Consider the following 15,616-nt stretch of genomic DNA (forward strand, 5'->3'; position numbering starts at 1 on the left):
TGTAAATTCTTTCATCTGTTACATACTAAATAATAATGTAGAAAATAAATAGTTTTTTCTTTTAACATTAAAACTATACGAATAATTTTGTCCCTCATCCCATAAGAAGGTCATAAATATCTATAAATTTATGAAAAAGTGACATCATCAGATGAAGAATGCAACCATTGACTGTGTTACTCATTCAAAATAGTATAATATTATATAAATTCCTTATTCTAGTTATTCGTATATTATTATCCTTGATAAAGACTAATGTAGGGAGTTAAAAATCTTACCATTCCAACTCCTACTCTTGCGTAATATTGCAACGTTACGGATGAATCGGATAACAAAGTTTTCGATATTAATTTATATCGTAAGAGTAGTACTCGAAGATGCAGAAGAAACATCATAGCTTATTTGTGAAGGATATTTAACTGGCAAACAAACCCATAAATTTCTCGAGAAATATCGGTACAACGAACACTTCGGCAGATAGATCTTTCAAGTGTTGTCCACGTGCTGATTAAGACATTCATTCCTACCAAGGGAAAACGAAATCCTTCTCTTCAAACTTAGTCCTTTCCTGTTGTAAGGTTTTTCCACTGAAACATTCACTAAAAAACGTTAACTTTTTACATCGATGGACTACGCGAAAGAATTTGCCGCTTTTATCCAATCAAACAAGAAATCTTCTCCCACAATAACCTTTGAAACAACAGCACGAGAGCTTTCGACAAGCATTCATCGATTCAGTCAACATCAAAAAGAAAGACTTTTGAAAATCGCATTAGCTTCGGACTATGCTACAGAACAACGAGAAAGGTCACGCAAACATCATAGCCAAAAATCTCGAATCTACAAGCAACGAAGTCGTCAAGTTGCGTATTGCCGGTGCATCGTTTAACAAATTTTGACGAAACAAATTTGCTTAGCTTAAAACAATATTTCGACACGATTTAATGTGCAAATTGCTTTTGTTAATGTGATTGTTATGGTAAATTTTACTACTGAGTCTCTTAAAATAAAAAATAAGCCATCCTCTTATTTCTTGAAAATATATTCAGTGAATTTCGAAATTTTTGATGAATTCTTTTCGTTAATTTTATACTAAACGTTTTTAGAAATAGGAGTTTCGTTTACACAAAAATCTTTTTATTTTATGTAGGTTATTAGAAATTTCTAGTAAAGTATATAAGAGAAATAATGATTTTCTCCACAAAACTGAGTCTTCATGCTTTATATTACAGAATACTTTTATTAGGAATAACATTTTAGAATCTTATATCAAGCTATCAAACTTATCTTACTTTCTATTAAAATTTTCTTTTTTCGTTAACTATTTTTAAATTTAAATTTGTATAATATATATAGTTTAATGTTTATTCTATTCATTAGCGGGCATATTATTACCTTTGACAAGGATTAAAGTGGGGAGTTGCTAATCTAACTTTTCCCACTCGTATCTAAAGTCAATAAAGTTTAAATAGTTAGTCGATCAGAAACTGATGAACTGTTGAGATATCAGTTAAGATTTTCTACTCCTTTTCTATTAAACATAATACAGTTTAAACAAAATTTTTAATATATATCACGACAAAAAGTTTCTTTACTCATAATTAAATATAAAAATTAATATGAAAAATATATAATATTGACGTTTTACAAAAAAAAAATTTTTTTTGAAATATACTACGAACAGTTTGCAGTGTTTATTGGTGAAAGTTAAACCGAAGATTAAACTGATAATTTCTAATAAGTTATTACTTTGCGGACTATAAGAATTTGAAAAGCTTGTATTTGTTTTTAAAATGTCATCAGGCGATGAAGAAATGAAAAATTATGTATCTCAAGCTCTGGAAACGTTATGGTTTTACGATCCAAAAAAGACTAGTTTTACTTCTTGGAAAAAAAAATTTTTGCAAATAGTAAGAAGACTCAATGTACCTAAAAGTAAGAAAAGTGAATTTTTTTGTTCGATGTTAGAACTTAAAATATTAAATACTCTAAGAAAAAAATTAAAGCCTCGTGATCCTACAGTTCTTCCGTACAAAGAGGTAGAAGAAGCGTTAAATAAATATATTGTAAAAAAAGCTGAAATAAAAAAGAACAGAAAAAAATTCAATGCGCGAAAACAACGTGACGGCGAAACAATAGAAATGTATGCTAAGAAATTAGAACATTTATATAGAGGGTGTAAGTACAAATATGTTCATGATTCTGTGTTAGTAAAAAAGTTCCTAGAAGGATTAAAAAATCGTAACACAGCTTATACCCTTGATAAAAAAAATACCGTAGAATTCGAAAATATGGTAGAACGAGCCATTGAATATGAGGCAAGTATCGGTGCTTCGACAAGTACCATTGCTTGGACAATTACCAGTTCTTCGTCAAGTACCGATGCTTCGTCCAGTACCGCTACTTCGACAAGTACTGATGCTTACACCAGTCCCAGGCCTTCGACCAGTGCCGGTCCTTCGACCAGTCCCGGTCCTTCGACCAGAGCCGGTCCTACGACCAGTACCGGTGCTTCGACCAGAACCGGTCCTTCGGCAAGAACCCGTGCTTCGACTAGAACCGATCCTTCGACAAGGACCGTTGCTTCGACCAGTAGCGGTGCTTCGACCAGAACCGGTCCTTCGTCAAGGACCCGTGCTTTGACCAGAACTGGTCCTTCGACCAGTACCGGTGCTTCGTCCAGTACCGGTGCTTCGACCAGAACCGGTGCTTCGACCAGTAAAGATTAAATTAAATGAACTCCAGCAAAATATAATACATTAAACAAATCAAGAAGAATAAGAAAATTTTAAGTCACTGTAATTTTTAATACTTTACATTTCAAGAAGATAAATAATTAATTAAAGTGTGATGTAACATTAAAGAAAAAACACTTCCTTGACAAGTACTCGAATGAAATTAAATGAACTCTAAGCAAACCACCAATAAGCATATAAAAATGAGTAAGAAAATCTTAAATAAATGTAATTTTTTATCGTCTGAATTGCAGGAAGATAATTAATTACTAAAAGTATCCTACATGACGAAATTTCCTACTAGTACAAAGGGTATTCAAAACCATCAAATTTGTGGTATAAAATATATAAGTGCAAACTATCTCTGCTTAATAAAATACGGAAGGCAGGATAAAAAAAAAGGGCATGCAAGAAAAATATGCCTTTCTTAGAAAACAGCAATCCTGTAAGTTATGGAGAAAGTTTAATGTTTACGTTTTGAATATTAAATCTTTAGGGAATTATGTTTATAACGGATACATCTAAAGTCGTTATTCAAAATAAACGTCTTTAAGAGGAGTACGAAAAATGGTAATTGTTATTCACTAAAAAATAATGAAACATAAAACAATTTCCTCTTCAATGAAAACATAATTGTTGTTTTTATTTTTATATAGTTACTGGACTATAAGAAAATTCCTTTTTGGTATTTTAAATGACAGAAAATGCGTTTATGGTAAGGAAGAAATACTTATAATGATATGGACGGATTACAAAAGAACTTTTCTGAATATGATAATATCAAAAATTTATAAACGAGTGTCATTGTTGAAGGAACATCAAACATTCGAAAATAAGTAACTACTAATTTGAATCAAAACTGTTTATGAACATCAGGTATGTTATTGTATTGAGAAAAGTTTATCATAGCGGCTAAGTACAAGTCCCTTCCCGCTCCATTCTTAATATTTATCTCTTATTAGTAGCAAAAATACTTGCTGTTAGAATTTTTTAAAGCAGAGCTTGTGCAATTATCTAAGTCAATTATTACATCAAACTTATTCTTCAAAACCCTAAAAATGTTCAATTAGAAATGAAAGAAATTTGCTTAGCTTAAAACATCATTTTGATAGGATTTAATGTGCAAATTGCTTTTATTAATACGATTGTTATGGTAAACTATATTAACCAATTTCTTTCAATAAAGAAAAATCCATCCTCTTATTTCTTAAAAATATATTCAGAGATATTCGAAACCATTAAAAAATTGTTTTCGAACATTATATACTGAAATATTATTAAAAATAAGAGATCTATTCACACAGTAATCTTTTGCATTTGGTTAATGTGTTTAGAAATTCAGTAGTAAAATTTAAAAGGAAAACAGTCATCTTTTCTTAAAAATTTAATTTTCGTATTTTTTATTACTTTATTCTATAATAGGAATGACATATCAGAATCGTATGTCAAGCTTTCAATGTTATCTTAAACTTAAAACTTTTATATAAATTCGCTTTCAATGATGAGCGTTATTTTTAAAAGTTTTATGAATAGACTATTTTTAATTCGAGATAATTTTAGGGTTTGTATTGAAGTTGTAAATTAAAAATAGTTTGAAGAAAAATAAGAGATTCTTATTAGAGGCAAATATATAATATTCTTTATAATAACAAATTACCAAGAACGTATTTTTATAAGTAATATCGGTTTAAGCTTTTTATTTAAAAAAATTTTTTTTATTAAAGATTTTTTTAAATATGTGCATATTACCTATAATAAATAGTGTGCATTAACTAAATTTGACTTTATTGGAAATGTAACTTTTATTATAAAAGAATTTGTAAAAAGACTTTTATTGTAGAAATACTTAAGTACTTGTAAATTCTTTCATCTGTTACATACTAAATAATAATGTAGAAAATAAATAGTTGTTTCTTTTAACATTAAAACTATACGAATAATTTTGTCCCTCCTCCCATAAGAAGGTCATAAATATCTTTAAATTTATGAAAAATTGACATCATCACAAGAAGAATGCAACTATTGTTTGTGTTACTCATTCTTCTTCTTCTTCTTCCAGCGTCCAAATAGACATATTGCCTGTTCTTCATCGCAACTCGCTTCTTGTAGGTATATCGTCCGCCCATCGTTTTCGTAGTCTTCCTGGGCCTCGTTTTCATAGTGGTGATCTATCCCTAGCGATCTTCACAATTCGGTCCCCTGTCATTCGGGTTATGTGATCGTTCCACTGAATTTTCCTCCCCAATACCCAATCATTGATGTTGTCGATTTGGCATGTTCTTCTGAGGGCTTCACTTCTTTGTCTATCCCATAGAGATTTTCCGGTTATTCTCCGGATTATTTTCATTTCCGCTGCCTCCATCAACTGGCGGGTTTTAGATGTCTCGGGTCTTGTTTCCGCCGCATATGTTAGTATGGGTCTTATAGTGGCCTTGTAAATACGGCTTTTTGTGTCTATTCTGAGATGTTTGTTGCGGAATATGGTGTCATTGAGTTGTGCCGCAGCTCTTGTTGCCTTAACCACTTGTGTTCTTACTTTCGTTTCTATTTCTCTAAAGCTGGAAATTTCTATGCCTAAGTAGTCAAACTTCATCACTTGTTGTATAATGCTCCCATCAACCACCAATTTACATCTAAGGGGTATCTTGGATGTGGTCATGCACTTAGTTTTGGTTGTAGATATTACCATCCCAAGAAATTGAGCCATTGTGTTGAACTCATGTAGAAGTCTCTGCAGATCGTCTTCATTTTCCGCTATTAAAACTGCGTCGTCTGCATAGCATATGATTTTCAGTTCTTTATCTCCCATCCTATAACCTCTCTGTTTACAGACCTTTTTTGTAATTTCATCCATGATAATATTGAATAGTAGCGGGCACAGTGAGTCTCCCTGTCTAATGCCTCTTCCCAGTGTTATGGGTTCTGTTAGTTCGTTATCTATCTTTGCCTGTATGTTGTTGTTCTGGTATATATCTTCTATTGTTTTTATGATGTTGTTTGGTATTTGTCTGTTATAGAGGAGATGAACCACATCAGTTAGTCGTATCCTATCGAACGCTTTTTTTAGGTCTATAAAGCAGAAGAACGCCGGTTTATTATATTCTATCGACTTTTCCGTTATTTGTCTGACGACGAATGCTGCATCTGTACATGATCGTCCAGGTCTGAACCCTTGTTGCTCGTCAGCTAGTGTTATCCTTTCACTGATAAGATTTCAGATTACTTTAGTGACTAACTTCAAGATAGTGCATAGCAGATTTATTCCTCTATAGTTCCCGGGCTGTTTTTTATCTCCTTTTTTAAAGAGTAAAATCATTATGCTTGTTCTCCATTCGTCCGGAATTTTTTGTTGTTCGAGGATCCTTTGTGTGAGAATAGTCAACTCCTGAACCAATCTTTCTCCACCGTATTTGAGGAGTTCATTTGCGATGCCGTCTTGACCAGGGCTCTTCCTTTTTTTCAATCCATATAGTGCTTTTCTCATGTCAGCTTCGTCGATAGAGATGTTATTATTTATCATGATATCTGGGACACCTTGTGTTGTGTTAAGTTGGTCATCCTTGTATAGGTCTTTTAGATATGCGGTCCATGTTTCCTTATCAATTTGGCTTACTGGTATTAATTCCGTAATTTCTTTCTTCTGGTTTCTAATGAATCTCCACATTTGTTTTTGTAGACCGTAAAAGTCCTTCTTTAGTTGTTTTGAGAACTTTTCCCAGTTTATGTCCTTCATTCTTCTAACAAGCGTACCAGTTTCGTTCCTGATGTTTTTGTATGCGTTGTAAGACTCGGCAGTTCTAGTTGTTAGTTATTTAAGGTAGGCTTGTTTTTTCTTCTTACATTGTTCTTTTATCTCTTCGCAGAACCATGGAGTTTTATTTTTTGCGACGCCTCGTTTTTTACATTTCTTGGTTCCCAATGCCTCTATGGCCGCGCTTTTTATGTTTGTTTTTAGTTTCAGCCATATAGTGTTTACTTCGTCACGATTATCAGCTGGGTTCAGTTCGATTTTTTCTCTTAAACGTCTTTTGTATAATTCTCGTGTTGTTGTATCCCAGAAGGTATCTATCTTTATTGTTTCTTCGTTTGTTACGTGACTTTGATCTTTTCTTTTGTGGTGGCATTTGATTCTAAATTTACCAAGAAGTAGACTGTGGTCGCTTCCAACGTCGGCTGAGTTAAGTGTTCTCACATCCAAGATTTCAGATGATGGTATATAACTATTGGTTAAGATATAATCAATGGTTGAGCGTTGACCCCGTGTGTTGCTAAAAGTGTACTTGTGTTGCTCTTTGTGGTTGAAAAATGTGTTTGTGATTCTAAATCCATTTAGGGAGCAGAAGTCTATCATGAGTTTTCCGTTCTCATTCAGTGTTTGCTCATTAAATCTCTGCATTATGTCGGGGATCGGTTGGTGACCAATGCGAGCGTTAAAGTCTCCTAAAATTACTACTCGTTCCCTCGGGGGTAGTGATTCAATGATACGTTCAAGTTCTTTGTAGAAGTCTTCACGTTTCTGCTTCGCTTTATTCTCGTCTGGTGCATAAATGGACAAGATATTTAGTGGGGACGAATCAGTCAGCAACTTGAGCAGTACAATTCGTGATGATATGTGTTGACAGCTTTCGATCTGGTTGATGTATCTTTTATGTAAGGCAATGGCGACACTCTCCTTAGCTCGTTCGCTCTTTTCAACGCCGCTGTATATCACAATATATTCACCGTATATTCTTTGGCCCTTGCTTTTCTTCTTCGTTTCTTGGAGTGCAGCAATGTCTATTTTCTGATTTTCAAGTTCTTGTAGAATTTCTAGTTCTTTGTTATTAAGGGATTTTACATTCCAAGAGGCCATCCTGGTAATGTTTTTTCTTTTCCAATTCGTTATCCGTTTTCTAGCATGGGTCGTCATCAGTGTATCCGTCCTATTCCGAGGCGCGTTGTGGTTTCTTCGAGCTTGTGCTTTATTTTACGTCAGGCAGGTAGCTTACCTAATTTAACAACCGTCTTCCTTTATCCGGGCTTGGGACCGGCAACATGACCCTCACGATCATGTAAGCGTGTTACTCATTCAAAATAGTATAATATTACATAAATTCCTTATTCTAGTTATTCGTATATTATTATCTTTGAGAAAGACTAATGTAGGGAGTTAAAAATCTTACCATTCCAACTCCTACTGTTGCGTAATATTGCAACGTTAGGGATAAATCGGATAACAAAGTTTTCGATATTAATTTATATCGTAAGAGTAGCACTCGAATATGCAGAAGAAACATCATAGCTTATTTGTGAAGGATATTTAACTGGCAAACAAACCCATAAATTTCTCGAGAAATATCGGTACAACGAACACTTCGGCAGATAGATCTTTCAAGTGTTGTCCACGTGCTGATTAAGACATTCATTCCTACCAAGGGAAAACGAAATCCTTCTCTTCAAACTTAGTCCTTTCCTGTTGTAAGGTTTTTCCACTGAAACATTCACTAAAAAACGTTAACTTTTTACATCGATGGACTACGCGAAAGAATTTGCCGCTTTTATCCAATCAAACAAGAAATCTTCTCCCACAATAACCTTTGAAACAACAGCACGAGAGCTTTCGACAAGCATTCATCGATTCAGTCAACATCAAAAAGAAAGACTTTTGAAAATCGCATTAGCTTCGGACTATGCTACGGAACAACGAGAAAGGTCACGCAAACATCATAGCCAAAAATCTCGAATCTACAAGCAACGAAGTCGTCAAGTTGCGTATTGCCGGTGCATCGTTTAACAAATTTTGACGCAACAAATTTGCTTAGCTTAAAACAATATTTCGACACGATTTAATGTGCAAATTGCTTTTGTTAATGTGATTGTTATGGTAAATTATACTACTGAGTCTCTTAAAATAAAAAATAAGCCATCCTCTTATTTCTTCAAAATATATTCAGTGAATTTCGAAATTTTTGATGAATTCTTTTCGTTAATTTTATACTAAACGTTTTTAGAAATAGGAGTTTTATTTACACAAAAATCTTTTTATTTTATGTAGGTTATTAGAAATTTCTAGTAAAGTACATAAGAGAAATAATGATTTTCTCCACAACACTGAGTCTTCATGCTTTATATTACAAAATACTTTTATTAGGAATAACATTTTAGAATCTTATATCAAGCTATCAAACTTATCTTATTTTCTATTAAAATTTTCTTTTTTCGTTAACTATTATTAAATTTAAATTTGTATAATATATATAGTTTAATGTTTATTCTATTCATTAGCGGGCATATTATTACCTTTGACAAGGATTAAAGTGGGGAGTTGCTAATCTAACTTTTCCCACTCGTATCTAAAGTCAATAAAGTTTAAATAGTTAGTCGATCAGAAACTGATGAACTGTTGAGATATCAGTTAAAATTTTCTACTCCTTTTCTATTAAACATAATACAGTTTAAACAAAATTTTTAATATATATCACGACAAAAAGTTTCTTTACTCATAATTAAATATAAAAATTAATATAAAAAATATATAATATTAACGTTTTACAAAAAACAAATTTTTTTTGAAATATACTACGAACAGTTTGCAGTGTTTATTGGTGAAAGTTAAACCGAAGATTAAACTGATAATTTCTAATAAGTTATTACTTTGCGGACTATAAGAATTTGAAAAGCTTGTATTTGTTTTTAAAATGTCATCAGGCGATGAAGAAATGAAAAATTATGTATCTCAAGCTCTGGAAACGTTATGGTTTTACGATCCAAAAAAGACTAGTTATACTTCTTGGAAAAAACAATTTTTGCAAGTAGTAAGAAGACTCAATGTACCTAAAAGTAAGAAAAGTGAATTTTTTTGTTCGATGTTAGAACTTAAAATATTAAATACTCTAAGAAAAAAATTAAAGCCTCGTGATCCTAAAGTTCTTCCGTACAAAGAGGTAGAAGAAGCGTTAAATAAATATATTGTAGAAGAAGCTGAAATATTAAAGAACAGAAAAAAATACAATGCGCGAAAACAACGTGACGGCGAAACAACAGAAATGTATGCTAAGAAATTAGAACATTTATATAGAGGGTGTAAGTACAAATATGTTCATGATTCTGCGTTAATAAGAAAGTTCCTAGAAGGATTAAAAAATCGTAACACAGCTTATACCCTTGATAAAAAAAATACCCTAGAATTCGAAGATATGGTAGAACAAGCCATTGAATATGAGGCAAGTATCGGTGCTTCGACAAGTACCAGTGCTTGGACAATTACCAGTTCTTCGTCAAGTACCGATGCTTGGTCCAGTACCGCTACTTCGACAAGTACTGATGCTTACACCAGTCCCAGGCCTTCGACCAGTGCCGGTCCTTCGACCAGTGCCGGTCCTTCCACCAGTACTGGTGCTTACACCAGTCCCGGTCCTTCGACCAGAGCCGGTCCTACGACCAGTACCGGTGCTTCGACAAGTACCGGTGCTTCGACCAGAACCGTTGCTTCGACCAGAACCGGTACTTTTGCAAGAACCCGTGCTTCGACTAGAACCGATCCTTCGACAAGGACCGTTGCTTCGACCAGTACCGGTGCTTCGACCAGAACCGGTCCTTCGTCAAGGACCCGTGCTTTGACCAGAACTGGTCCTTCGACCAGTACCGGTGCTTCGTCCAGTACCGGTGCTTCGACCAGAACCGGTGCTTCGACCAGTGCCGGTCTTTCGACCAGTGCCGGTCCTTCGACAAGAAGAGATTAAATTCAATGAACTCGAGAAACCAACATACATTAAACATACCAAGCACAATAAGAAAATTTTAAATCATTGTAATATTTAATTATTGACATTTCACGAAGATAAATAATTAATCAAATTGTGATGTAATAATAGAGAAAAAACACTTCTTTGACGAAAAAATGAATTACATTAAATGAACTCTAAGCCAACCACCAATAAGCATATAAAAATGAGTAAGAAAATCTTAAATAAATGTAATTTTTTATCGAAAGATAATTAAATACTAAAAGTATCCAACATGATGAAATTTCCAACGAGTACAAAGGATATTCAAAACCAACAAAATTGTGACATAAAATATATAAGTGCAAACTATCTCTGCATAATAAAATACGTAAGTCAGGATAAAAATAAAGAGTATGCAAGAAAAATATGCCTTTCTTTGAAAACAGCAATCCTGTACTTTATTGAGAAAGTTTAATGTTTATGTTTTGAATATTATACGTTTAGGGAATTATGTTTATAACGGATACATATAAAGTCGTTATTCAAATTAAACGTCTTGAAGAGGAGTACGAAAAATGGTAATCGTTATTCACAAAAAAATAATGAAACAAAATACAATTTCTTCTTTAATGAAAACATAATTTTTGTTTTTATTTTTTTTTAGTGACTGGACTATCAGAAAATTCTTTTTTGGTCTTTTAATTGACAGAAATTGCGTTCATGGTAATGAAGAAATATTTGTAATGATACGGACGGATTACAAAAGAACGTTTCTGAATATGATAATATCAAAAATTTATAAATAAGTGTCACCGTTGGCTAATGTCATACATTCGAAAATAAGTAAATACTTACTTGAATCGAAACTGTTTATAAACATCAAGTATATTATTGTATTGAGAAAAGTTTATCATAGCGGCTGAGTACCAGTCCCTTCCCGCTCCATTCTTAATATTTATCTCTTATTAGTAGCAAAAATACTTGCTGTTAGAATTTTTTAAAGCAGAGCTTGTGCAATTATCTAAGTCAATTATTACATCAGACTTATTCTTCAAAACCCTAAAAATGTTCAATTAGAAATGAAAGAAATTTGCTTAGCTTAAAACATCATTTTGATAGGATTTAATGTGCAAATTGCTTTTATTAATACGATTGTTATGATAAACTATATTAACCAATTTCTTTCAATAAAGAAAAATCCATCCTCTTATTTCTTAAAAATATATTCAGAGATATTCGAAACCATTAAAAAATTGTTTTCGAAAATTATATACTGAAATATTATTAAAAATAAGAGATTTATTCACACAGTAATCTTTTGCATTTGATTAATGTGTTTAGAAATTCAGTAGTAAAATTTAAAAGGAAAATAGTCATCTTTTCTTAAAAATTTAATTTTCGTATTTTTTATTACTTTATTCTATAATAGGAATGACATATCAGAATCCTATATCAAGCTTTTAATGTTATCTTAAACTTAAAACTTTTATATAAATTCGCTTTCAATGATGAGCGTTATTTTTAAAAGTTTTATGAATAGACTATTTTTTATTCGAGATAATTTTAGGGTTTGTATTGAAGTTGTAAATTAAAAATAGTTTGAAGATAAATAAGAGATTCTTATTAGAGGCAAATATATAATATTCTTTATAATAACAAATTACCAAGAACGTATTTTTAAAGTAATATCGGTTTAAGCTTTTTATTTAAAAAATTTTTTTTTATTAAAGATATTTTTTAAATATGTGCATATTACCTATAATAAATAGTGTGCATTAACTAAATTTGACTTTATTGGAAATGTAACTTTTATTATAAAAGAATTTGTAAAAAGACTTTTATTGTAGAAATACTTAAGTACTTGTAAATTCTTTCATCTGTTACATACTAAATAATAATGTAGAAAATAAATGGTTTTTTCTTTTAACATTAAAACTATACGAATAATTTTGTCCCTCCTCCCATAAGAAGGTCATAAATATCTTTAAATTTATGAAAAATTGACATCATCACAAGAAGAATGCAACTATTGACTGTGTTACTCATTCTTCTTCTTCTTCTTCCAGCGTCCAAATAGGCATATTGCCTGTTCTTCATCGCAACTCGCTTCTTGTAGGTATATCGTCCGCCCATCGTTTTCGTAGTCTTCCTGGGCCTCGTTTTCATAGTGGTGATCTATCCCTAGCGATCTTCACAATTCGGTCCCCTGTCATTCGGGTTATGTGATCGTTCCACTGAATTTTCCTCCCCAATACCCAATCATTGATGTTGTCGATTTGGCATGTTCTTCTGAGGGCTTTACTTCTTTGTCTATCCCATAGAGATTTTCCGGTTATTCTCCGGATTATTTTCATTTCCGCTGCCTCCATCAACTGGCGGGTTTTAGATGTCTCGGGTCTTGTTTCCGCCGCATATGTTAGTATGGGTCTTATAGTGGCCTTGTAAATACGGCTTTTTGTGTCTATTCTGAGATGTTTGTTGCGGAATATGGTGTCATTGAGTTGTGCCGCAGCTCTTGTTGCCTTAACCACTTGTGTTCTTACTTTCGTTTCTATTTCTCTAAAGCTGGAAATTTCTTTGCCTAAGTAGTCAAACTTCATCACTTGTTGTATAATGCTCCCATCAACCACCAATTTACATCTAAGGGGTATCTTGAATGTGGTCATGCACTTAGTTTTGGATGTAGATATTACCATCCCAAGAGATTGAGCCATTGTGTTGAACTCATGTAGAAGTCTCTGCAGATCGTCTTCATTTTCCGCTATTAAAACTGCGTCGTCTGCATAGCATATGATTTTCAGTTCTTTATCTCCCATCCTATAACCTCTCTGTCTACAGACTTTTTTTATAATTTCATCCATGATAATATTGAATAGTAGCGGGCACAGAGAGTCTCCCTGTCTAATGCCTCTTCCCAGTGTTATGGGTTCTGTTAGTTCGTTATCTATCTTTGCCTGTATGTTGTTGTTCTGGTATATATCTTCTATTGTTTTTATGATGTTGTTTGGTATTTGTCTGTTATAGAGGAGATGAACCACATCAGTTAGTCGTATCCTATCGAACGCTTTTTTTAGGTCTATAAAGCAGAAGAACGCCGGTTTATTATATTCTATCGACTTTTCCGTTATTTGTCTGACGACGAATGCTGCATCTGTACATGATCGTCCAGGTCTGAACCCTTGTTGCTCGTCAGCTAGTGTTATCCTTTCACTGATAAGATTTCAGATTACTTTAGTGACTAACTTCAAGATAGTGCATAGCAGATTTATTCCTCTATAGTTCCCGGGCTGTTTTTTATCTCCTTTTTTAAAGAGTAAAATCATTATGCTTGTTCTCCATTCGTCCGGAATTTTTTGTTGTTCGAGGATCCTTTGTGTGAGAATAGTCAACTCCTGAACCAATCTTTCTCCACCGTATTTGAGGAGTTCATTTGCGATGCCGTCTTGACCAGGGCTCTTCCTTTTTTTCAATCCATATAGTGCTTTTCTCATGTCAGCTTCGTCGATAGAGATGTTATTATTTATCATGATATCTGGGACACCTTGTGTTGTGTTAAGTTGGTCATCCTTGTATAGGTCTTTTAGATATGCGGTCCATGTTTCCTTATCAATTTGGCTTACTGGTATTAATTCCGTAATTTCTTTCTTCTGGTTTCTAATGAATCTCCACATTTGTTTTTGTAGACCGTAAAAGTCCTTCTTTAGTTGTTTTGAGAACTTTTCCCAGTTTATGTCCTTCATTCTTCTAACTAGCGTACCAGTTTCGTTCCTGATGTTTTTGTATGCGTTGTAAGACTCGGCAGTTCTAGTTGTTAGATATTTAAGGTAGGCTTGTTTTTTCTTCTTACATTGTTCTTTTATCTCTTCGCAGAACCATGGAGTTTTATTTTTCGCGACGCCTCGTTTTTTACATTTCTTGGTTCCCAATGCCTCTATGGCCGCGCTTTTTATGTTTGTTTTTAGTTTCAGCCATATAGTGTTTACTTCGTCACGATTATCAGCTGGGTTCAGTTCGATTTTTTCTGTTAAACGTCTTTTGTATAATTCTCGTGTTGTTGTATCCCAGAAGGTATCTATCTTTATTGTTTCTTCGTTTGTTACGTGACTTTGATCTTTTCTTTTGTGGTGGCATTTGATTCTAAATTTACCAAGAAGTAGACTGTGGTCGCTTCCAACGTCGGCTGAGTTAAGTGTTCTCACATCCAAGATTTCAGATGATGGTATATAACTATTGGTTAAGATATAATCAATGGTTGAGCGCTGACCCCGTGTGTTGCTAAAAGTTTACTTGTGTTGCTCTTTGTGGTTGAAAAATGTGTTTGTGATTCTAAATCCATTTAGGGAGCAGAAGTCTATCATGAGTTTTCCGTTCTCATTCAGTGTTTGCTCATTAAATCTCTGCATTATGCCGGGGATCGGTTGGTGACCAAAGCGAGCGTTAAAGTCCCCTAAAGTTACTACTCGTTCCCTCGGGGGTAGTGATTCAATGATACGTTCAAGTTCTTTGTAGAAGTCTTCACGTTTCTGTTTCGCTTTATTCTCGTCTGGTGCATAAATGGACAAGATGTTTAGTGGGGACGAATCAGTCAGCAACTTGAGCAGTACAATTCGTGATGATATGTGTTGACAGCTTTCGATCTGGTTGATGTATCTTTTATGTAAGGCAATGGCGACACTCTCCTTAGCTCGTTCGCTCTTTTCAACGCCGCTGTATATCACAATATATTCACCGTATATTCTTTGGCCCTTGCTTTTCTTCTTCGTTTCTTGGAGTGCAGAAATGTCTATTTTCTGATTTTCAAGTTCTTGTAGAATTTCTTGTTCTTTGTTATTAAGGGATTTTACATTCCAAGAGGCCATCCTGGTAATGTTTTTTCTTTTCCAATTCGTTATCCGTTTTTTAGCATGGGTCGTCATCAGTGTATCCGTCCTATTCCGAGGCGCGTTGTGGTTTATTCGAGCTTGTGCTTTATTTTACGTCAGGCAGGTAGCTTACCTAATTTAACAACCGTCCTCCTTTATCCGGGCTTGGGACCGGCAACATGACCCACACGATCATGTAGGCGTGTTACTCATTCAAAATAGTATAATATTACATAAATTCCTTATTCTAGTTATTCGTATATTATTATATTTGAGAAAGACTAATGTAGGGAGTTAAAAATCTTACCATTCC

The 15,616-nt window shown here is 33.5% G+C and overlaps 4 protein-coding genes across 4 annotated transcripts; 1 reads left to right on the top strand and 3 right to left on the bottom strand.

Moving 5' to 3' along the window:
- Nucleotides 1–4,890: 4,890 nt before the first annotated feature.
- Nucleotides 4,891–5,589, bottom strand: LOC122513168. Its single transcript, XM_043629440.1, has one exon. It carries the CDS (start codon nucleotides 5,587–5,589, stop codon nucleotides 4,891–4,893), a length of 699 nt encoding a protein of 232 aa, XP_043485375.1.
- Nucleotides 5,590–6,543: 954 nt separating this feature from the next.
- On the bottom strand, nucleotides 6,544–7,587 carry LOC122513169 (craniofacial development protein 2-like). The gene has a single exon (XM_043629441.1). It carries the CDS (start codon nucleotides 7,585–7,587, stop codon nucleotides 6,544–6,546), a length of 1,044 nt encoding a protein of 347 aa, XP_043485376.1.
- Nucleotides 7,588–9,412: 1,825 nt separating this feature from the next.
- LOC122513170 (serine-rich adhesin for platelets-like) lies at nucleotides 9,413–10,456 on the top strand. The gene is made up of 2 exons (XM_043629442.1): nucleotides 9,413–9,529; nucleotides 9,626–10,456. Exons 1-2 carry the CDS (start codon nucleotides 9,413–9,415, stop codon nucleotides 10,454–10,456), a joined length of 948 nt encoding a protein of 315 aa, XP_043485377.1.
- A 2,147-nt stretch (nucleotides 10,457–12,603) lies between these two features.
- On the bottom strand, nucleotides 12,604–13,257 carry LOC122513171. Its single transcript, XM_043629443.1, has one exon. The coding sequence runs from the start codon at nucleotides 13,255–13,257 to the stop codon at nucleotides 12,604–12,606; it is 654 nt and encodes a 217-aa protein (XP_043485378.1).
- Nucleotides 13,258–15,616: the final 2,359 nt, after the last annotated feature.

The sequence above is a fragment of the Polistes fuscatus genome, unplaced genomic scaffold (genome assembly GCF_010416935.1).
Source record: "Polistes fuscatus isolate 324 unplaced genomic scaffold, CU_Pfus_HIC Scaffold12, whole genome shotgun sequence".
In the NCBI taxonomy this organism is placed as follows: domain Eukaryota; kingdom Metazoa; phylum Arthropoda; class Insecta; order Hymenoptera; family Vespidae; genus Polistes; species Polistes fuscatus.

What these genes read in the sequence shown, in the direction of transcription:
- LOC122513169 (XM_043629441.1), bottom strand. Translation starts at nt 7,587, where the DNA reads ATGGCCTCTTGGAATGTAAAATCCCTTAATAACAAAGAACTAGAAATT.
- LOC122513171 (XM_043629443.1), bottom strand. Translation starts at nt 13,257, where the DNA reads ATGGGAGATAAAGAACTGAAAATCATATGCTATGCAGACGACGCAGTT.
- LOC122513168 (XM_043629440.1), bottom strand. Translation starts at nt 5,589, where the DNA reads ATGGATGAAATTACAAAAAAGGTCTGTAAACAGAGAGGTTATAGGATG.
- LOC122513170 (XM_043629442.1), top strand. Translation starts at nt 9,413, where the DNA reads ATGTCATCAGGCGATGAAGAAATGAAAAATTATGTATCTCAAGCTCTG. An exon ending in AAAAACAATTTTTGCAAGTA is followed by an intron (nt 9,530 to 9,625) that starts GTAAGAAGACTC and finishes AAAAAATTAAAG; the next exon opens with CCTCGTGATCCTAAAGTTCT.